This window comes from Dermacentor andersoni, chromosome 9 (genome assembly GCF_023375885.2).
Source record: "Dermacentor andersoni chromosome 9, qqDerAnde1_hic_scaffold, whole genome shotgun sequence".
Classification (NCBI taxonomy): Eukaryota; Metazoa; Arthropoda; class Arachnida; order Ixodida; family Ixodidae; genus Dermacentor; species Dermacentor andersoni.
The window spans coordinates 12959773-12982364 of NC_092822.1; the positions used below are offsets into that span (position 1 = coordinate 12959773).

Below are 22592 nucleotides of genomic sequence, written 5' to 3' on the forward strand. Positions count from 1 at the left end.
CGGTCCGCTCACGGAATGACGTTTTCTGTTGGTTTGCTGCTTCTGCCTCCGCCAGTACCGAATGCTCTTTTCGGATACTCCAAATTCGTGCTGTGCCGCGAGGTTGCCGTATGCTTCCGCGCACTCAATTGCTTTTTTCTTGAAGGCAACGGTGAATTGCCGTCGGCTTCCGCTCATTTTGAAACAAAATGTGAAAAAGCAGCCTCTAACCAATATAACTGTGACAATGTAAACGCAAATTGGCGGTGCCACAATGTCGCCACGCCGCGCACTGCTGATGGCGATGGTGAAGGCGGCTCTTTACTTCATCCGCCCATAGTTGCAAGACTTCCGTAGTTTTTCCGCCAATGTCCGGTATATAAGACGAGGGTCGACTTTTCGCAATGGTTTTTTGAAAAAAAGTTCGACTTATATTCCGGTTTTTATGGTATGTGCAGATATGGATGTTTTGCTGCATTTTTACATTATTTGATATCAGCGATGCGCCGCTACCACAATATTTGAAGCTAACATTGATCTATGGCTGTAAATGTTGATGCAAGCAAATGGACTGCTTTGGTAAATCTGACACGAAAGGCTGTGCTGAAAGGCTTCTTGAATATGAAATGTCTGTAGAATGGGTAAAAGGAATACAAAACGTGAGCTGCAATTGCCAGAAATCGGCAACAAATTCAAAGGCAGCCACGTCATAGACGGAACTCCGCGTGCTTTTATTGGCCACACGGTTAGCACTACAGTGCAATCAGGCCTTTTCTCCTAGTACAGTAAAGTGTCATTCATAGATTTTGGAAAAACTATGAGAAAAAAATGTACTACCCAGGAAAACGTACGATCCAAAGTAACTAAAAAAATTTGACAGGCTCGACTATTGTTGACATCTGCATACCACGAGGCGTTGCACGGATTGTTGCGGCAGAAGACACCGACGTGCATTGAGCTGGTGGTGCTCCGGCGGCCCGAGATGCATGTTGTTTTCCTATTGCGCAGTGTTTTAGGATGGTGATGGGAAACCCAAATGGAGTTGAGCTGGTGGGCGATGCCGGATGCCGCCAAAGTGAAATGTGACTCTCATATTGCACTGTGCCTCCAGCAGGAAACGGTGGCACATATTGATTATCATCTACTAAAAGCGTGCAGTACGTTACAAATGGCACTAAGTACCACGCACTGTAAAACAGATAGGTGAAGATGCCTATTGCAATAGGTTTGGTGGCGACAGCTTTGAATGCAGTGTGCGACGACCCGGACGGAGATTTGCTGGTACCGGAATAAGAACCTGTGCGCGCGGTTGTTTTCACGTGAGATGGGCGGCTATATACTGTTCTCGATCGCTTGCGTCTTTCACCTGTTTTTGTTCACATGAGATCTAGCGACTGGAAAATGTATACAATGGCAGTCTACAGCAGGGAATGGTGGCACATTTCGGTTATTGCGTATTAAAAGCATGTGCTATGCTTCCAATGGCGCCACACACTGTGAAACAGATAGGTAAAGATGCTTATTGTAGTGGGATTGGTGGTGATAGCTGTGAATGCCATCTGTGATGATCCAGAAGATCTGCTGGTGCCGAAACGAGAAACTGACTGTGCGCTGATGTCTTCACGGGAGGCAGGCAGGCGAGTGTTGCGGTGAAGCTGCTGCGACGGGCAGCTATATACTGCTCTTGATTGCGCTCGTCTCGCCCATTTCCCTGTTTACATGGGATCTAGCAGCCGGAAAACGTATCATACGATCACAGTTGGGCGATGTACTGAACATAGGTGCTGAAAAATCGTATTTTGCGGGAATGTATGAACCGGTAAAAAATGAGCTTAATTTTGTTGGGTCATTTTTTGTGTTCTTGATCGCGAACGTTGCCGCCGAGAAACTGTATGTAACAGGGGCATATTCACGGGGTTCTACTGTAGTACTTGAGTGCTACATGGCTTCCACGTAAGATATGCTGCCCCAGAGAAGCCATTAATAATTCATTGCGATTTCCAAAACACGCAACCGACGCATTCTCAACATGTTCAGAGGTGCACTAATCAACTGGCAGAAGCCCTGGCACCCTTCAAAAATGTTTCCAGCAGTGTGTGCCAGAGGTCAGCACAGGAAAATGAAAAAGGTTGATTAGTAGTTGTAACTCAATGTGCACAGTTTGGCATGTGTGCGTGCATGCGCGTGCGTACGTGCGTGTGTGTGTGTATGTGTGTGTGTGTCAAGCCTGTGAAGACTAGAAAAAGTATGCATTCACTGTCGCTGTAGGGTGGATTGTTCAAATATGTTTCGATTATTTGAAGGTGGGTGAATTTGCACTGGGTTTCAATGTTGTAAAATTTTAGGTATGGATGGCCTGCAAGCAGCTTTGTTTTCTGCATACAGATCAATTACGCAAAGACCCACACCAGAGTTGGAAAATTATGTACAGTAAAACCTTGTTGATACGATCCCATTACATACAATTTCCTGGTGCCAATGTTTGCGATCAGGAACACAAGAAATGACTTAATAGAGTTGCTCTTAATTTTTACTGGTTCATACGTCTAGGAAAACGTGATTTTTCGGCACCAACGTTCAGTACGTTGCCACACTGCGATTGCATAATACGTTCTCCAGGCACCAGATTCCATGCAAACAAGAAAATGTGCGAGGCTTGTGCAATCGAAAAGAGTACGTAGCCGCCCACTGTGGCAGCTTCACCGCAATACTCACCTGCCCGTCTCACATGAAAATGCTGGCATGCACTCAGTTTCTTATTCTGTTACAAGCAATTCTTCTCCCAGTTCGTCACACGCTGTATTCAATGTTACTGCTGCCAACCTGTTGCGATAAGCATCTTCACCTATCTGTTTTACAGCGTGTGGGGCGTAATGCTGTTAGTAGCGTACTGCACACTTTTAGTAGGTGATAATCCAAACATGCCGCCATTCTCTGCTGCAGGCGGCGTGACATGAGGGTCGCGTTTCACTTTGGTGGCATCTGACGTCACCCACCAGCTCAATTTCGCTTCAGTTTCCCATTGCCGTCTTAAACACTGTGCAGTAGCAAAACAACAAATCGTGTCTCAAGCCGCTGAAGCTCCACTAGATCGACGCGCATCAGTGCCTCGTGCACAATGACTTGCAACATTTCGCATTACGTAGATGTGAAATACAGCTGAGTCTGTCAGAGCTTTTAGTTACTTCGGATTGTATGTTCTCTTGGTTAGTACACTTTTTCTCATTCTTTATATGTAAAAAAAATTTTCTTAAACTGTCTGAGCGAGGTTATACTGTACTACCATTTGTGCTCATGTAAGGCCCGCACTTTTTAAAAAAATTTTGTTGCAGGCTGCAGACATTACATGAAGCAGGCTTATGGCTACTAACTGAAGCCTCAAAGCGCACTTAGATTATGAATACCTTTATTCACTTGTCATCTCTTCCACTACCCTCATTGTTTGATGAGCTCAACTCATAGACTCTTCCAAAAAACTGTTTGTCCTCTGTGCTGTCCATTGTTGTTTAAGAACCCCATCACCTTGAAGCTCTTGACAATCTCAAATGATATGCTCTTACATGACACATGCCAATAACTGAAAGGGAGGGGGCACACTGGTGCTGCCATCTGCAGATAGAAAAATGGAAGCAGGTTTTGTCTATTCTGGCTCTTCCCAGTGGATAGTAAAGAGATTTAGCTTGTCCGGTATTCGGGTAAACATAGGTGGACAGGGCGTTGGGATGGTGGCTTAAACGTGAGCGGCCTGCATGGTGCAGCCACCTGGTGGCGCAGAGCTCAGAGACAAAAACAGCTAATATTGCGTTAACAAAGTGTATTCTACTTCGCTGCTGGTGTAAATTTTTGGTACTTGCGTTATCGTGTTGCTGCCAAAAATTTATACTCGCAGCAAAGTAAAGTACACTTGGTTACTGCAATAGTAGCTTTTTTTGTCTGTTTGAGCTCTGTGCCAACAGGTGGCTGTACCATGCTGGCCGCACAAGTTTACACCTCCGCCCCAGTGCCCCCATGCCCTGTCTCCCTGCGTTTACCTGAATGCAAGATAAGCTAAACCTCTCCAGTAGCACAAGTAAGAGCCCTGCACAGTGATTGTAAATGCCTGGCATTGATCAGTCTTTCACAGCTGTGCCCCTTTGTTTTAAGATAGAGTGTTTGTACTTTTATTGTTACATGTTATTCATGTGATGAACATTGTGCACACAGATAAGGCGTCCCTCTACTTAGCAGACAATTTACCGTATTCGCACAATTATAGCGCAAAGATATTTTTCTCAATTTTCATCCACAGACATGCCTTGCAATATATTGGGATTTGTGATACGAATATAACGCAGCTTTTGACAAACATTTTTGTCTCTTCAGACTGCAATGAGCTAAACCGCTGCGCACCATCACGATTGCTACTACTACGTACAGAGCTGTGTTGGATGATGCTGTGGCCACTTCAGAAATGCTGCCTGTCCAATAACCGTGGTGGCGTGGAGGATGCTGCTGTTAACACAGTTACAAAGATGTCGGCAGTGATGACTAAATTTTACATGCACTCGTCCTTCCACTTTATTTTGCAACAGTAGTTTCACAGTAACAATGAAAAAAATAGCTGCTGGCTTGCACATTTATGCGTTATTAAAAGTGTCCCCCTCATGTTATACAGTCAACTCTCGTTACAATGGACCCTGATAATCCGACGAAAAACATACATTTTATCTGAAGTCCGTAATATCCGAAATGCCTCACTTCTGAAACTTTCGTCGTGGTGTCTAACAAATTTATTGCAAAGTGAGTGCAAATATCCAAAGCAAAAAACAAACAAAGAAGTCGCAGTTTCACCTGAAGTATCGATTGCGATAGCAAATTAAGCAAGATAAGCGCAGCAGCAGCAGCGGGCAAATTGATCTTCGTGCTGTTTATTGCTTCAACACGAACTAAACGTCGAAAGCACAGTGCATACGAAGCTACGGTGCTGGGCGCACTTTGTCCCCATCGCAGATCGCTTTTAAAATGAGTCCCGCGGGGGCACGCACTTTGTCCCCATTGCAGATTGCTTTCAAGATACGGCAGCAGCAAGGGTGAGCACTTTGTCCACATAGCAGATCACTTTCAAGATACAGCGGCAGCCCCATAAGCGGCAGTGCCGCCGGACTAGAACGCCCCTCTCTCACCTCCCCTCACTTGCCTTGTGTGTGAAAGAAGATGGCGCTTCCGCCCTGCCTTCCTTTCTCGCGTGCTCAATATTGAGCTGCGATCGTTAGCTTACCCTCGCAAGTCAGTTGTCAGACCGTGTCTACACAGGAAAAGTACTTTTTGTATGCCCAATTTTGAAAAAAAAAAATTTCCACTAATTTCGCCTGCTGTAGCCGATAGTCTGCTGTAGCGAGGTCCGTTAAAAGTGTACTTTGTTGCATTCATGAAATACCGTATTTACTCGCATAATGATCGCACCCCTGATTTTCGTCGTCAAAATTTTATTTCTTTTATTTCCCGTGTAATGATCGCACCCCAAACTTGCCGCAGCAATATGTCTTGTGCCAAGTCTAGCTAATAATGATTGTGATTACCATCTGTCGAATGCTATGCAAACGACTCTTCAAGACAAACGAGGCAGTCTGCATGCACCAAATATTCTTAAGCAGATGCCCCATTTCATTCCTTTCGTCACTTTCCAAACTTCCATGACAAAAAAAAAAAAAAATGCTACAACCAAACTTGCCTTTATTATGTATAGGCTTTATAATGGTTGTGGTCAACAACAACAAAAAAGGCGCCCTTCGGTTCTTCTCGTCTGCACTCGTGGGCACGCAACAAATCGCGAGCGGCAATGATAGTAGCCACGTTTACACTAATACGTTAGAAGTGTACCCTATTCACACGCCTACGCTTGTAACACAGCTAAGATATTCGCCCACCCTTAGTGGAAACGTGCTGCATTAGGATAGTAGTGAAGACAAATGCTGCAGTTTCAGCAGCATGCCAGCCATGTTTCTACGTCACTGGCAGCTAAGCGCGCCCATCTGTTTCTGTCCCCTCAAAGTGGACATGGCTACGTTATTGCCGTAAACTTGCCGATATTAACGGTATTATTCATTACTGATACAGAAGAAACTGTTTCAGTGCACGTAATGTACTCACGAGAAGAAAAAAAATCGCGTTCGGTGCGTTCGTATAGCGTTCAGCTTGTTGTGCCTGCCGCCATCTTTGTTTTGGTGTCCTGCACTACATACAACGGCAGCCGCCTATTTGTTGACCTGTTGTCATCCCGCAGCAAACGTGGAATGAAAAAAAAAAAAGCTTTTTTTTCTTTTCGCGGAAAATTTAACCCGCAAATGATCGCACCCCTGAATTTGCGTCAATTTTTTTTTTTTACAAAACGTGCGATCATTATGCGAGTAAATACGATAGGTAGAACAAACTAAGGCTGAAATATGGCCCAGTATATCCAAAAGTCTGTTGTACGGGGGTCCGTTGTAACGAGCCTAGACTGTATTCGTGCTCACATTATTTACGTGCAAATATGGTAACACATTACATCTGCTGCAGTAACATTCTACATACATTTGAAGTTTTTTCGTGGGCAGTCATTTTTAAAGGACTATTCTGTCTGTGTGTTCTGGTTTTGCAACAGTTCACTGGTGCAAATGCATGCAGTTTTAGTATATTGAGACGATAAATCAATGACTTCTAATTGTAGAGAGAGCACCAGTTGCTCACCGGCTATGTGCTTTCTGTTGACCAACATTTTAATTAATGGGGCTATGATTATTGTCTTGTAATTGCAGTGTGAGCCAAACATGGCGGTCTGCATGGTGTGGATAAACAACCTGGACCTCCGAATGCCGCGCCTGGCGTTTTTTACAAACAGAGACATCTGCATTCACGAGGAGCTCACTGTGGACTACAAGATGTCATGTGGAGGTCAGCACTACGGCAGCTTGCTCAGCAGCCATTCTTACTATTGCTGGTTTCTATAATGGCCTGTGTATCATTGTTTTATTTATTTATTTATTTATTGTCATACTCTTAAATTCGTTAACAATATTCTTGAAGTTCGTGGCGTCAGAAATGGCAGTGATGGAGGCAGGGAGGCGGTGCCAGTCATTCGTCGTTCTTGGTAGAAAGGAATCAAAATAAACGTTGGTGCGACAAGTTGGACCTTCAACCTTAAAACGATGATCCGTGCGTGACGATATGTATGATGGCGGGGAGATTAGTTCATCCTTAAGTGTTTCGTTAGAGTAATAAATCTTGTTAAAAAAGCATAGGCGAAAGTATTTACGACGTAACTCTAGGTTAGGCAAGTCAAGGGTTAGTTTTATTGATGAGACATTTGCATGACGAGAATAATTGAAGAGAATAAAACAAGTAGCTCGGTTTTGAATGGATTCGATGGTGTTTTTTAGCTTTAGAGTAGAAGGGTCGAAAATGGAGCATGCATATTCAAGTTTAGGCCTCACTAAGGATTTGTACAGAAATAACTTGACAGCTGCAGTTGCCGATGAAAAATTACGCCGTAAAAACCCAAGCATGCGATTAGCGTTACCGTAAATGTAATTTATATGAATGTTCCATGTAAGATTGTGTGTAATGTAGATACCAAGATATTTGTATGATGATACATTTTCTACAGGTATGTTGTTAATATTGTACGTAGGAAGGGTGGTATTTCTTACAACACGGGACACACGCATCGCCTTACATTTATTAGAATTGAGCTTCATTTGGGATCTAGCACACCATAATGTTACTATGCCAATGTCTGATTGAAGAGTATCGCAGTCGCCAGAGTTAGAAATGACACGATAGAGAACTCAGTCATCGGCGAATAACCTAATTGAGGTTTTAATTTGGTCTGGGAGGTCATTAATATAAATTAAAAATAATAATGGTCCTAGAACCGAGCCTTGCGGTACACCGGAGGTTACTCGACCAGTGGAAGAGAAGTATTCGTTAGCATAAACAAATTGGAAACGGTTAGACAAAAAACACTTGATCCAAGCAAGCATGTTAGGATCAATGTTGAGGTTACTTAATTTAGTTAAAATTAATTCGTGTGAAACAGTATCGAATGCTTTGGCGAAGTCTAAAAAAATGCAGTCAATAATAAAGTTAGCATCCATCGCCTGGAATAAATCATTAGTGAATGACAAAAGCTGTGTTTCGCAGGAATAGTGTTTTCTAAATCCGTGTTGGTAGGGGGTGAAAAATGAGTTTGACTCGAGAAATGAAACCAGGTGTGAGTAAAAAAATGTGCTCCATTAATTTGCAGGGAACGCTGGTTAGGGATGTAGGTCTGTAATTAAGTGGGGAGTACCGACTGCCAGACTTATGTATGGGAATCACCATCCCTGCGTTCCAATCATTCGGAAGGATGGTGGTTTGAAGTGACTGAGCAAAGATTTTGCTCAGAATTATAGATGAATAAGTAATAGTTCCCTTAAGAAATTTCGTGTATTCCACTGCATGCAGAAACTTTTGAGGCCTCTTTCATTTACAACGCCATCAAGGTCAATGGTAATAGGAAGCATTAGAAAATAATGCACATCAGAAAAAACAGCGCTTGCGCACAGCACAGAATCCGAAAATACAGAGATGAACGCGTCATTCAATACTTCACAACAGACACTGCTATCGACAGGTTCGTTGTTAAGATCACACAGTTCAATGGCACTAGATTTTTTACCGTTGACCACACTCCAAAATTTCTGTGGGTTGTCTGTCAAGAAAGAAGGCAACGTGTGCTCATAAAATGTTGTTTTGGATTCTGCTACAGCATTCTTGTAGTCGCTCAATGCTATTGTGTAAGCATTCCAACGCTCATGATTGCCAGTTAATTTTGCTCGTCGGAAAAGCCTTTTCTTTTTGTTCAGTAAACGTTTAAGACGCGAGTTGAACCAGGGTGCGCGAGAATTAGAATAAATACGTTTTTGCGGGATGTACCGGTTAATTAAGGAGTTGGCTTTTTCTTTGAATATTGACCAGTTTTCTTCAACCGATCGAGTGTGGAAACTTGGAATGTAGTCAGTGATGAAAGTTTCTAGTTCGTTATTAATAGCGGCAAAATCAGCATTCCTGTAATCACATATAACTTTCGACGAGGTAACAGATGGGATGGTTAACTGCAAATTACAGTGGATTATACAATGGTCGCTAATACCCGGTAGGTAAGTTAGGGGCGAAACAAATTCCGGGGATGTAGTAAGGATTAAATCTAGGATATTAGCTGAGTGTGCAGAACATAGAGTAGGCTTCAGAACAAGCTGGTGCAGGTCAAAATCGAGGCAAAGGCTGATGAATTCGGAATATTCAGAACGGCACTCTTCGGTTGAAGGGCGATCAGTATGCCAGTTAATGCCAGGAAAGTTAAAGTCCCCAAGGAGTATTAGTGGCGTGGAAGGGAACCGTAAAATTAGACTATTTAAGGCATCGTGAAGGTCTGAACAAAATGTGTTAGGTGAGGAAGGGGGCCTGTAAACGACGCAAATGATAAAATTTTTGCGTTCGAAGCCTACGCGCGTGCACACTAGCGCTAATGGTGACGCAAGCTCAATTGCAGCAGCGGTAATCGAATCACGAACACCGATAAGTACACCACCACCACACCGCACATCACGGTCATGTCTATAGAAACGGTAAACACCCTCGCATTCCAAAATTTCACGGTCTTCAATTTTGCTAGAAAGCCATGTCTCTGTCAGGATAACAATATGAGCACTGCACGTGTCGACGACAGAAGATAAAGCATCCCGCTTGTTACATACGCTGCGAATATTTGAATACAAAAGAGAAATATTTTTTGCCACGGGACCATGACTCCGCTATGTTTGTGGATTGCTAGGGCCATCAGAAGGTGCATTTGGGACAGAATTTGTTGAACGAAGCTTGTTTGTGTGGATTTCGCAGACTCGATCAGTTACCGGACAGTAAACATAAGTTTTTTTGTCGATTTGTAGACGGTTAAGCCGTAGCACATATTTCTGTCCGCTAGCCTTTCCGAATTCAATCAATTTTTTGTGTGACAAGCGTGTGGCGCGGCAGAAGTCTTCGCTAACAGAAATGCCAGAACCTTTGAATTTTTTTCACTCAGTGAAAACCTTTTGCTTAAGTTTTGAGGACGAGAATTTTACGATTATGGGCAGGTGTTTATTTACTGCATAGGAACCCAGCCTGTGGGCGCGGGAAATGGCTTCGTCTATTAAAGTTATCTGTAGTAAACTGGTAAGGCAGTTTCGAATTTTAGTTTCAGATTTGGACCTGTTCTCAGCTGGGACGTCAGGAATCCCGTAGAATATAAGGTTGTCACGGTGAGAGCGGTCTTCCAGCTCGTCCAACCGAGAAGTTATTGCTGCAGTTGGTCTCGCACAGTTTCATCGACTACTCTCGGTAGATCAACACCATTCTGATTTGCTTCATATGATTCCACCAGGGATTCAACTGTTGCGAGCCTACTGGCTAAGCTGGAAACTTTTTCCTCAAGTTTTTGCTGATTAGCTCGGACCTCTGATAGCATCCCTATTACCTCGGTATGGCGTGCGTCACTTTTAGCGGACAAGGCGGCAATGGCGTCTAGAATCTCCTTTTGAGGACCAGGGTTCTGTTCCACATCCCCAGCTAACATAAGCAATTTGACAACATATATACACTAAAAAAAATCACAAAGAATCACCAGTGGGCCTGGGAAGAGCAGCAGACAGATATTACTGGATCGCTTAGCGTGCAACGACGGGTGTTTACCAACCTGTACAACAAACAAGAACGGGTTTTGAAGCGGTTGCATGGCTGCCGCTCCGTCCAGCCCACTGAAGTGGCCCAATGAAAGCGTCGCTCTCAAGTACGTCCGGCTGACTGGTGTCGTAGGCGATGGGAATGCCCAGCCAAATCGGGGCACGATGTACGCCGCGTCAAGGGTTGATGATGTGGTGTTTCCGCCATAGTGTTGATCTCTGACGTAACATGGTGATAAAGGCACGACGATAGCTTCGCAAAAGGAATCCAAGGGCTGCCACATGCCGAGGAACGCCAGAATCTGTACAACAAACAAGAACGGGTTTTGAAGCGGTTGCATGGCTGCCGCTCCGTCCAGCCCACTCCTTGCTTAAAATGTCAACGATAAATGTTTTGGACATGCTTGATAATTCGGATGCCTTCGTGGCATCACTTCCTACACCATTGGTGGTGAGGATTTATGGAGTCATCTGTCGGAAGCACCTCACTTACGTAGTATAAGGGATAACGCGGCTCGCTCCTCATAGGTTTGGCTGTCAGTGCTCAACAAAAACGCCACGCGGGAGAACTTTTGGGTATTTCTGTAAGTACTACTCTCGAAATGACAGAAAAAACAGAAGTGTCCATGTTACTGTTAAAACAATAATCTTGGGCAACCAAAAACCAGAGAATGGTTCACGGACGCAATCTCATTACCGAATACGTACAGTGAATGCACACTGCGTGCAGTTGCCACGATGGAGTCCCCTGAACAGGTTTCTTGCGTGAAAGGTAGGCAGTCGCTCAGAGAGAACTATGTGAAATATGTTCTTATAGTAGGCTGTCTGTATAAGCAAATGGAGCATAACAGAATGAAGCCTCAATGCAGTGGTTGCATGGGTTCACAGCGACCGACTGTGCATCTGGACGCATGTCCGTGCACAGTGTTTTGCTTTTGTTGCATGCGCGTTCCCACCGTATCGTGAGCTTTTTTTAGACTGATGCATGTGAGTGTTCGACAGTACACAAGCAACCATTGTTGCTTGACACTATCAGAGTTATTCAAAAATAATTTTGTTATAACTAGGGACCTCGAAGCCTACGGCGGCTTGTGATGTTCGTCACGATGATTGTCTTTTTTTTTTTTTCCCTTTCCTCTAAATTCTTGGACGTTTCAATATCGTAATTTCTCAAATTGCATCGCACTGTATCTTTATCGGTCTTCTCAGCGAGTAATTTCCCACTGCTTCTTTTTCTTAATCCAATACATAATTCATTATTTGGTGCTTACACAAACATGAGCATATGCCATACCTTTTTTAATGTGTTTCTTGTCCTTTTTCCATTCCAGTGAACTTTCCACTATCTAGCATAAACAAGTTCAAAGATCAAAGCTTCATGACATTAGCCAGGTAGCGCGCATGAGCGAGCGTCTCAGTGTGTGCTTCCTGCTACTCACTGAACATCGCAGCCCCGACGCCGTAGCAGAAATCTTTCTCGCTGAAGTGCTTGCTGCACATCCGAGCTGTACCAATGGCTGCTTGCCGGTTCTAAGTTTTGCAATCCAAGCTTCATGTAGGCTCTTGTCCTGCGAGTATGCGTGAAGGCTGACACCGGGCTCTGTTGTGTACATCCAGCACTGTGGCACCGAGCAGTAGCCTACCATGTTGGGCATTTTCAAGGGCAGCCACTACCTATTATAGTGCTTTCAAGTGTTGTCAAGCAGACATGCGAAGTGGGAAAACCGCACCACTTAATGATAACTGCAGCGAAGATGGGACTTTAAACTTCCATTTTCAGCTCGCTTCAGTGCTTCCGAAGCAGCCTACACGGCTGCTGTGCCCACGTGATCCCTCATACCACGTCACGCCAATGGTGGCGCCAGCATGTCCATTGGTGGAGATTGCCCCCAGTAGAGCCAGTGTATAAGAACGTCGGAAATTTTGTACACTGAAACGTTAAGCCATCCGTCTTTGTGGACTTCTTGCCGTGACTGCAGGTTTGAAACAACATTAATCGAAGGCACCACCCCCACCCTTTTGATTGCTTCACAGCCTAGAATTGATGGAGGCAGGAAAAATATATGGCAGGCGAACGCTCCGTGAAGCCACAGTAGTGGCCCAACACGTGACCTCTTACGTCGAGATTATGGAGCAAGAATTGAGATTTGTGGGGACTTTTGGTTCCCAGTAGCTATGCCAGTAGTTTTTATTCGGTGCACGCTTGTTCAGCTGCCCTGCTGTGGCTCTCCCTGTAGAGTGGAAACACTAAAATCAATTGCACACATTGACGTCATGTGTTGGGCCACCACTGGGCCAGCAGATTTCGGCTTCAATCGTATTGCGGTATGCTCCCTCCTTTTTCTTCCATGCTAGAACCAGTGCACTTTCACGCCGATCCACTGTCACCCGTAGCCACCGTGGCAACGCTAAGCTCAGCTGCTTCGAAATTTGCTACCAAGCGCTCTCGCACGTCGATCCACTCACTGGCAGCCATGGCAGCGCTAGCCCTAGCTGCTTCGACATTCGCTACAAAGTGCTCTGGTATGCTGATCTGCTGGCAGCCGTAGCCTTCATGGCAACACTGGGCCTAGTGGCTTCGACATTCGCTGCCAAACGCTCTTGCACGCCGATCTGCTGGCAGCCGTAGACACCGTGGCAACGCTAGGCCTAGCAGATTCGACATTTGCTACCAAGCACCTTGCTGTTCAGTGCCGTGTTTATCATTGAAAGAATCTGCAGCTGTCAGTAATGTCGTCGACTCTGCTTATTTGATCTTCCCTGATGGCTCTGAAACACGGCAAAAGTTAAGCATTGCATATGCCAGCTCCCGAAAGTCAGCTTCGCTGCAATACAATAGTGCTACGCGGCGAAGCATACGCGATGTATTGTGGTGAAGTATACTAAGATTGGAATGGGTCCACAGTCGCAGGTCCCAGCATGTAGTTCTTAATCATACACGCGTGCACCTACCATCTCCTGTCAGAGTATGAGCACCGATACGCCTAAGAAGTGTACTGGAAAACCTTCAGAGCTATTTCAAACATGCCTGTGGCTATTTGATCCTTTGGAGAAAGTAAAGGGCATACATTCATTTTTTTTCTAACTACCTGACTTTTTTTAACGTTTTGCAGCCCCTATGGAATCTGAGAAATCAGGCGTTGATTGTATATAGCCATACTGGTGTATCAATTATACTTGTCAATTTCACGGACATTTTTTAGTAACAGTTCCATTGCATGTTGTTGTAAATTTCACTGTGCTTTGTTTAGGAGGTATTATCTAAAGGTAATTTTAAAAAAAACAGTGAATCAGAACAGCTCCATGCCACATCTTCACTACTGTTGTAGACTTCATTGCCTTAATGTCAAAGGCTTTAATGTCTTTAACACTTCACTGCCCATGCAGATTCCCATTGATAGCCCACTATCAATGGTTGAAAATTGGTATTTTGCTTCTCTCTGAGCATTCTTGGACTGCTTCGTGCTTGTACACCAAATGGGGAAATAGAAAGGCAGAAAGTGTTGTAATCGAAGTATGCTCATGAGAGAAAAATCTGTAGCGTTGAAACTTCTGGCAGTCATTGCATGTTTGTCGTCATGTGTGACATCGATGCATCATGTAACAATGACGGTGAAAGGAACAAAAATGGAAAGCCCTCCGTGAAATCTCCACATATGACATACGTATGTGAATAACAAACGTATATCTATTTAGAAATCCAAGGAGCTTTTAGAGTGGCTTAAGTTTGATTACATTGTACAGGTACGCCAGGCCATTAGTGTAGGTTGATGTAATTTTGCCAAATAAGTAAACTAGGAGAAACATGAGCACAATAGGTGCATCTTATTTTATTTTATTTATTTTATTTATTACATACCTGCATCCCCCATGCGGGCATTAGAGCAGGGGGGATTACATTTTAAAGGAAGAAACAAGTAATCGAATACATAAAGCGCGATAAAACACATCATTGTTTTCAATATTAACAATGTCAGGCGAAAGAGCATTCCATTCTCTTATAGACTGAACAAAAAAAGAGTACCTTAAGACGTCACCTCTGAAAGGAAACTCGCCGACTTTCATCTCATGGTCGCGTCTCAACGACGTATAAGTAGGCGACTTAATATATCTTTCTCTCTCAATCCCTGTTGGGTGTAGTGCTGACATGTAATGAAATAATTCACCTCCATCAACCATAAAGCAAACTACAGAATGGCACAGAAAGCCTGTAATGTGATAGATGCGTTAATGCAAACACTTATGCATAATTACATAGGCATGTGTGACCTTGCATAATTTCCACTCAATTTTCAGCAAAGCTCTTTCTTTTAAACAATTAAGAACTTTAGTTGCCTGTTAAACCACTTCTTTTAAAATGTTGCCTGCATATGTCTTGCCCATTTGGTAACACTTTCGAGGTATTGTTCAGGAATGTTTGAACAAAGGCAGTAATTGATCCGCACACTTTCTTACTTTGCAAGCATCGGCCATAAATTCTCCACAAATTTTCTCTAAGCTTGACCTCGGTGGCTTAAATAGTTCTCCAAGGGCAGCGGGTTAAATTCTGCGCCATTCGTAAAAGACACTTATCACACTCCGGAGTGCTTGCATACATATACGCCATTGCAGTAATGTAAGTTACTGAAAAGGCCACAATTTACCCAGAAACTTTAAACTTTTCCTGCATATCACCCATAACCTTCCATTTATTTTTAGGGGTGTGCGAATATTTGAAACTTTCGAATAATGAATCGTATAGTCCCTATTCATAAATACGAATGTTTCTTTAATACTTTTCAATTATTTCAACATGTCAACTGTGCCCAATTACACATAAAATTGGAGCATGGGTACGGTAAACTTTCACCCCCATGGGCATAGTATAGACATAAAACATGACTTACGTAGTGGAGCAGGGGAGTATATTCTGTAAGTGTCCACCTAGCAGACATGTCCATTTTGTCTACTGCTGAAGTGCTGATTGGCTGGCGGTGCCTGTCTCTCTCTGACACATAACTCAGCCCAGCCAATCATAACTGCAGCGGCGGACAAATTGAATATGTCCACTAGGTGGAGACTTACAAAATATCCCCCCCCCCATACTTTACAAGCTACATATACAGTGATCATTGGCACTCTGAAGAGTCCTGTGCATGAGAAGAAACTACTTGTAAGCTCCTAATGCTCCATTGGGTCTTCTAATAGTCGCTTCATAACATACTGTGTAATGACAGAAACTTGCTAACTTTAAGAGTACTAAATTGTCAGTGTCTTTTTATATTAATTGTGATAACGGGTGTTCATTATTCAAAAACTATTTGATATCTGATTCAATTCACTTCTGGCACTATTCAATTCGTATTCGATTCAGTCTCAAAAATCACTGTTCGTACACCCCTATTTATCTTTAAGAGATATAAACAAGGTGCTTGATTGAGTTCACGAAAAACGCCTAGCATGAACCTTATAGCACATGACAATAGGGAGAATAAGAGGGTTGAATAATTATTTGCAATGCTCCTAAGCTCCTAATTAAGGCAGGAACACTAAAGTTTCACCACACACTAGACATAAATCCCCCCCCCCCCCCCCATTTCTGTCAAATGTAAGCTTGGTATGATTTAGAAGTCTCTTTAGACACTAAAACATGTAGTGTAAAATGCTGTATAGGGCTTTTGAGCCCTTGCTAAAGGAAAGTTTTGGAAAGAGGGTATTTGATCTGCATGCATTTAACTTAGCACACAAATTTAGCGTAGTGTTGCCTTTCTGATAAATTTTATCATGGTGACATTTATTGTTCTCCCAAGGCAATCGGCTAAATTCTGTGCCATTTGTAAGACACACTTTTAAAGTACTGTCCGGAGCGCTTGAATACATAACTTATTGCAAAAACTGGAATCAACCAGCACACTTTTAACTTTGCGTACGCATCATACGCGATCTTCCCATTTCTTCCACCAACAGTAGGCTTGGTGTAATGTTAGTTGATTTTTTTTTAATCAATAGGAAGAAAAGGAAAGTAAGGAAAATTACTGCTGACTGTGCTGTAACTGTCTAGCTACATCTTTTGACACATGGGTAGCTGTCCAATGTAAGTGACCTAGGACAGAGTACAGGAAAAGAGGACAGAGTAGGATGACGGAAATTATTTACATATTGTCTAATGTGGCAAAAATAATAAATAAATAAAATAAAAGAAACAATGTCAACATAAAAAAGCATAGTTCACTTGTGCTGTCACTTTGGCGAAAGTGGCAAACTTGGTGTGACATACAGTAAAATACCGTAAAAACAAGGGTCCCGTAATTACTTTCAACGTTCCTAATTCAGCTAGAAACATTAAAATTTTACTACACACTACACTCATTATGCTTTCCATCACCACAAAATATAAACTTGGTGTCGAGTAGAGTTTGCTTGGGACATTGAGAAACATTGCTGATAATGGTTGCATGGCATCTCCAAACAGTACCTTAAGTTATATTTTGCAAAAGCTGTATCTGATGCACACATATTTAACTTCCTGTACTGCTTTGCCATTATAGTTGCCCCATTTTTGCTGAGTTTGCTCCCGATGGTATTTGTAATTATGCCGTCAGCAGGCTAAATTTTGTGCCGCTCATAAAACACATTTTTTTTATAATGCTCTGCAGCACTTGAATACATAATTTATTGCAAAGGCCACAATAAACACAGACATGGTAGACTTTGCCTACACATTACCCATAATGTTCTCCCTTATTTTCACCAAATATAAACAGATGACTCATTTAATCCACGAGGACACGAGGGAAACATTGTGGATAACGGCAGTATGACACTTTGACACAAGTTACCTTCTACAAAGACTGTAATTAACATTAGCAGATGGGACACTTATTGTACCTGAACAACGTGCCTGACATAGTTCACTGAAAATATCTGGAAAACAAGCTAAACGCCTCGTATAACAGACGAAAATTGTGAGAAAATGAGTTCAGTAATTATTTTTGAGGCACATACTGTATTTACTGTATTCTAATGCGCCCTCGATTATAAAGCGCACCCGTTTTCCGTGAAGAAAAAAAACAACAACGAAAACCTCGATTGTAACGCACACCTGTTTTCCGTGACAAAAATAAAAAAAAAAGAAGAAGAGTACAATACCTCGCACCTCATGCTTTCATATAGAAACACTATTTTGTCTCATTTGGAAAAAAAAAAAAACTGATTTATTCCCAATACACTAAAGTTGCAATGAATAAAAACACAAATGGGAGCGGCGTACCTTGCCACCAAGATTTTCACTGCGCTGGTACGAGTCGCGTGGTGCAATAGATATCACTCGTCGTTGCCGTCAGATAACTCCTTATCGCTATCAACAGACCAAAGCATTTCATCCTCAGTGCCGTCCATGGCATTCAAAATGCCACATATTTTAAAAGCCTTGTTGACCATGGCAGACGGGATCGTGCACCATGCATCTTTCACCCATCCAGCAAAGTCTCGCAATGAGACATGCTTTATTTTATTGGCTGGCGTGAATTCGTGGCAGCCACTGACAAGCCATTTGGTGTAGAGTGCCCGAATTCTATCTTTCACTGGCTTGTTCAAACGAACATTGATCGGCTGAAGCTGCGATGTCATGCCGCCGGGTATCATGACAAGGTCGGTTTGTCATGCAGCCAGCTTGTACAACCTTGATGCGCTCGTCAAGGTGGAACCTCAATGCGTCGAGCCCAAGCATCCCATGCAGGCCCAAACTGCCGCCGGGTCTCTCCTGCTAAACATTATCAATCCAGTCAGTGACCAAGTCCGTGGTCATCCAACCTTTTTTATTTGTGCGCACAATCATGCCACTCGGAAACACGATTCCTTTTGGGAGCGTCTTCCGTCTGAAGGTAAGATATGGGGGCAGCTTGTGTCCATCCGCAGTGCAACAAAGCATTACGTTGACTAGTTTTTTCGTGGCTAGAAGACAAAACGCGCACTTGCTTTGCCCCTTCTTTGCAACTTAAAAAAATTAAATTAAATTATGGGGTTTTACGTGCCAAAACCACTTTCTGATTATGAGGCACGCCGTAGTGGAGGACTCCGGAAATTTCGACCACCTGGGGTCCTTTAACGTGCACCTAAATTTAAGTACACAGGTGTTTTCGCATTTCGCCCCCATCGAAATGCGGCCGCCATGGCCGGGATTCGATCCCGCGACCTCTTTTCAACTGTTGTGGTGGCAGTCATGCCAATAGAGCGGCGTCTGATCGGCATTTCCAATCTGTCTGAAGGGGTAGCTGTTTTTATGGCGTAACTTCAAAATGTACTGCTGAAAACTGCGATTTCTCTTCATATTCTTCGGGCAACTTTTGGCATATCCCATATCCCTGTCCGCCTTCGAAGAGAAAAGTCCTTTCTTTTCATAAAATTTGATAGCCAGCACCTGCTCACTTTGAAGTCGCTCCGCATTAGCACTTTCTGTAGGGCAACTGCATCGCCCGTACTTTGAGCAGATCGGTCGTCACAGGCCGCTGTGCCGCTTGCTGCTCTTGCACCTATTTCGTGAGCAGTAGCCCTGCTTCGGTCCACTGAAACCCTTCCTTGTTGCTTTGCTGGTGAAAATATTCTCCTTCTATTTGCGCCAGTCCCGCATGCAAGTTTTGGGAACTCCGAAGCCCCGTGATGCGGCCCTATTTCCGTCCTTCTCCGCGCACATGATAACTTTCCTTTTAAATGCGGCACCATGGTGGACTCGGTGTGTCTTTGGAGTCAGCGCGTCCATGCTGATTGAATAAACGCAGAAAACGGGAAGCCAGGTGGTAGGCTAGGTTACACCAGTGCCTGGTTACATGTACAACATGGTGGTATGCACATGGAGGAAGCTACGGCAGCTAGGCTAGAAGCGTGTATGAGGTGACCATTTTTCGAATGTCGATGGCAATACGGTAGCGCGGATTTAGGGTCATACTCGATTCTAACGCGCATGCAATTTTTGGACCTGTTTTATTGTAAAACAGGTGCATGTTAGATTGTATATATGGTAATTACTCATGAAACTTATTGTGCATGACACCCATAGCTTGGCCCTTATTTTATCTAAGTATGAAATTGCTGCCGTCTTTGGTCCTAACAACCCAGTAAACTTAGTAAGCATTTAATATACTGCTTTAAGCTGGCCAAAATCAGAGTTTTAGCAATATGTATTTAGTGCCTAAATAATCCAGAGGCTCCAAACCTTATCTGCATATCACCTCAAACATTTCCCACATTTCCTCAAGATGTAAACTTTTTGAGTGATCTATTTCTTTAGAAAATTGTGAGGCACATAACATTTTTGAAAGCTTCCAATAGTTGAGCTAACAGCTTTCCTGTAAGAATGTGACAGTGTCTAACTTTCAGGTCGTTGAAATAATGGGACCTACATGAGTGCATGGTTAGAGATTGGTTGCAGGCTGTACAGAACAGAACAACGTTTGGAAGGGTAAAGCAGGTCACACAGTCTTGTGGCGTTGCCAAATTATAAGTTGTTGCTCCCTCAGTGATCCTTCAACTTCAACACATGAGGTGAACGCAGGTGTAAAGCAGTCTTCTGGCACAATAAAATAAAATAAAATGTGTTTTCAACGCATTGGGACTGGGACCATTCGAAAACAAATCACAGTACGCCTGCGCATGCGCCTCAGGTTGCAGTATATTGCATTTCTTGCATAATATTATAGACATCATAGATACATCGATCCACGGCATGTGAGGACAGGAATACCATATTTACTCGCATAATGATCGCACTTTTTTGTTTAAAAAAATTGACGCAAATTCAAGGGTGCGATCCATTACACAGGTTAAATTTCCCGCAAAAAAAAAAGATTTTTTTTTTTTCATCTCGCATTTGCTGTGGGATGACAACACGTCAACAAATAGGCGGCAGCCCTGTATGTAGTGCGGGACACCAAAACAAAGATGGCGGCCGGCGGAGCGAGCTGAATGCGCCGAACACGATTTTTATTCTTCTCGTGAGTACATTACGTGCATTAAAACAGTTTCTTCCATATCAGTAATGAATAATATGGTTAATATCGGCAAGTTTGCGGCAATAATGTAGCCATGTCCACTTTGAGGGGACAGAAACAGATGGGCACGCTTAGCTGCCAGTGACAGGAACACATGGCGGGCATGCTGCGGAAACTGCAGCATTTGTCTTCACTACTATCCTAATACGGCACGTTTCCGCTAAGGGTGGGCGAATATTTTAGCCGTGTTACAAGCGTCGCCGTATGAATAGGGTACACTTCTAACGTATCAGTGTAAACGTGGCTGCTATCGTTGCCGCTCGCGATTTGTTGCGTTGCATGCCCACGAGTGCAGACGAGAAGAATCGAAAGGCGCCTTTTTTGTTGTTGTTGACCACAGCCATTATAAAGCCTACACATAATAAAGGCGAGTTTGGTTGTAGCCTTCTTTTTTTTTTTTTTTTTTTTTGTCATGGAAATGCAGGAAGTGATGGAAGGAATGAAATGGGGCATCTGCGTGCAAATGGTTGCTGCATGCAGACAGCTTGGTTTGTCTTGAAGAGTTGTTCGCATAGCATTCAACAGATAGTGCGATCATTATGAGCTAGACTTGGCACACGACATATCGCTGCGGCAAGTTCGGGGTGCGATCAATACACGGGAAATAAAAAAGAGCGAATTTTGACGACAAAATTTATGGGTGCGATCATTACGTGAGTGCGATCATTATGCGAGTAAACACGGTAAACAATCTTTCGCTCACATAGATTTGAGGCTGAAGCTGAAAGTTATTTTCTTAAAATTTTCATTGTTCCTAATACTATACCATTATGAACCCGTGTGAACCAGTTCGAACCGTTATATTTTTGCTTCTGAGCTGAACCTGAACCCAAACTGAATCTGAAAACTTTTCAGTTGGACATCCCAGTTCTTCAGCATGCAATCATACGCACGTTGATATCTTGCCAGATATAAAAACAAACTCATGGGGAAAAAAAAATAAAAGCTTTTTGTCAGTCAGGGCACACTGACTTTTGTAATGTAATTGGCCGTTTGAAGTGCAATTGATCTATGATCAGTTTTCTATTTTTGGGCCTACATTCCGGGCCCTTGAAAAAAGAAAAAGAAAATGTGCAGGTGCATCTTGACATTGACATCCCACACAGGGAAGAAATTTGTGCTTGTGACGTGAAAAAGAAAAGTACAATAAATTGTCTGAAGTATCCATCAGAAAGCCAATGCATATTGACAAGTACAACGTCAGAATGCTCAAGGGTAGACAAGTCGGACCTACTCACCACCAGCTCATACAATGTCATCATGAAGTGCGTGCATGCGATGGTGGAAGAGGCTGTTTCTTTTACTTCGTCAACACAGCTGCTGTGAATAATTTGGTACTCTTTGAGGAGCATCGCTGGCAGTGTCCTAAACTGCCTGCGTTGTCAAGAAGTGAAGTCTTTGAACAGTTTGCCTTCAGACTGGAACTGATTGAGAAACTTCTCACATTTGGCGAGCCACATCCTGCAGACCCCAAAGTGCCCATTGTTGTTCCATCCTGCTGTGATGACCCTAATATGGGGCAAAGGTTCGTGTACTCAATGGTTCGGTTGGTTCTCATAGGCGGAGCCTCCGAGAACCCAATTGAGGATAAAGCCATTGGTTGGAACACACACACAAAGACATTTAATCAAACTAAAAAGAGGCATAGAGTAAATAGAAGGAAACAGAAAGCATGCCTAAAATAAACACTCAAGCAGACATTGCGGCAGGGAACACATATAGGGCTTGCATGAGGTTAACGGGTGCGCGAGTCCGGGCTTGCCACGAGGGCGGGGACGCGTCACAGTCTCGACGCGGCAACGCGGCGACAAGCTGGCTGGCGAAAGGAGTGCTGCCGGTCTCACCATAGGTCGCGGTGTAAGCTGACCGA

At 43.4% G+C, this 22592-nt stretch overlaps 1 protein-coding gene and 1 pseudogene across 3 annotated transcripts in view; one reads left to right on the plus strand and one right to left on the minus strand.

Moving 5' to 3' along the window:
* LOC126527043 (histone-lysine N-methyltransferase SUV39H2-like) overlaps positions 1 to 22592 on the plus strand; it is a 92203-nt gene that overhangs the window by 63913 nt on the left and 5698 nt on the right. For 2 of the 3 annotated variants that reach the window (XM_050174758.2, XM_050174759.2), the window contains one exon: positions 6756 to 6891. In XM_050174758.2, the coding sequence (XP_050030715.1) occupies positions 6756 to 6891 (136 nt within the window). Of the gene's footprint in view, positions 1 to 6755; positions 6892 to 22592 lie in introns of those variants that run through there. The other variant, XR_008611635.1, reaches the window with a different exon arrangement.
* LOC140213162 (uncharacterized) lies at positions 9792 to 10750 on the minus strand (annotated as a pseudogene).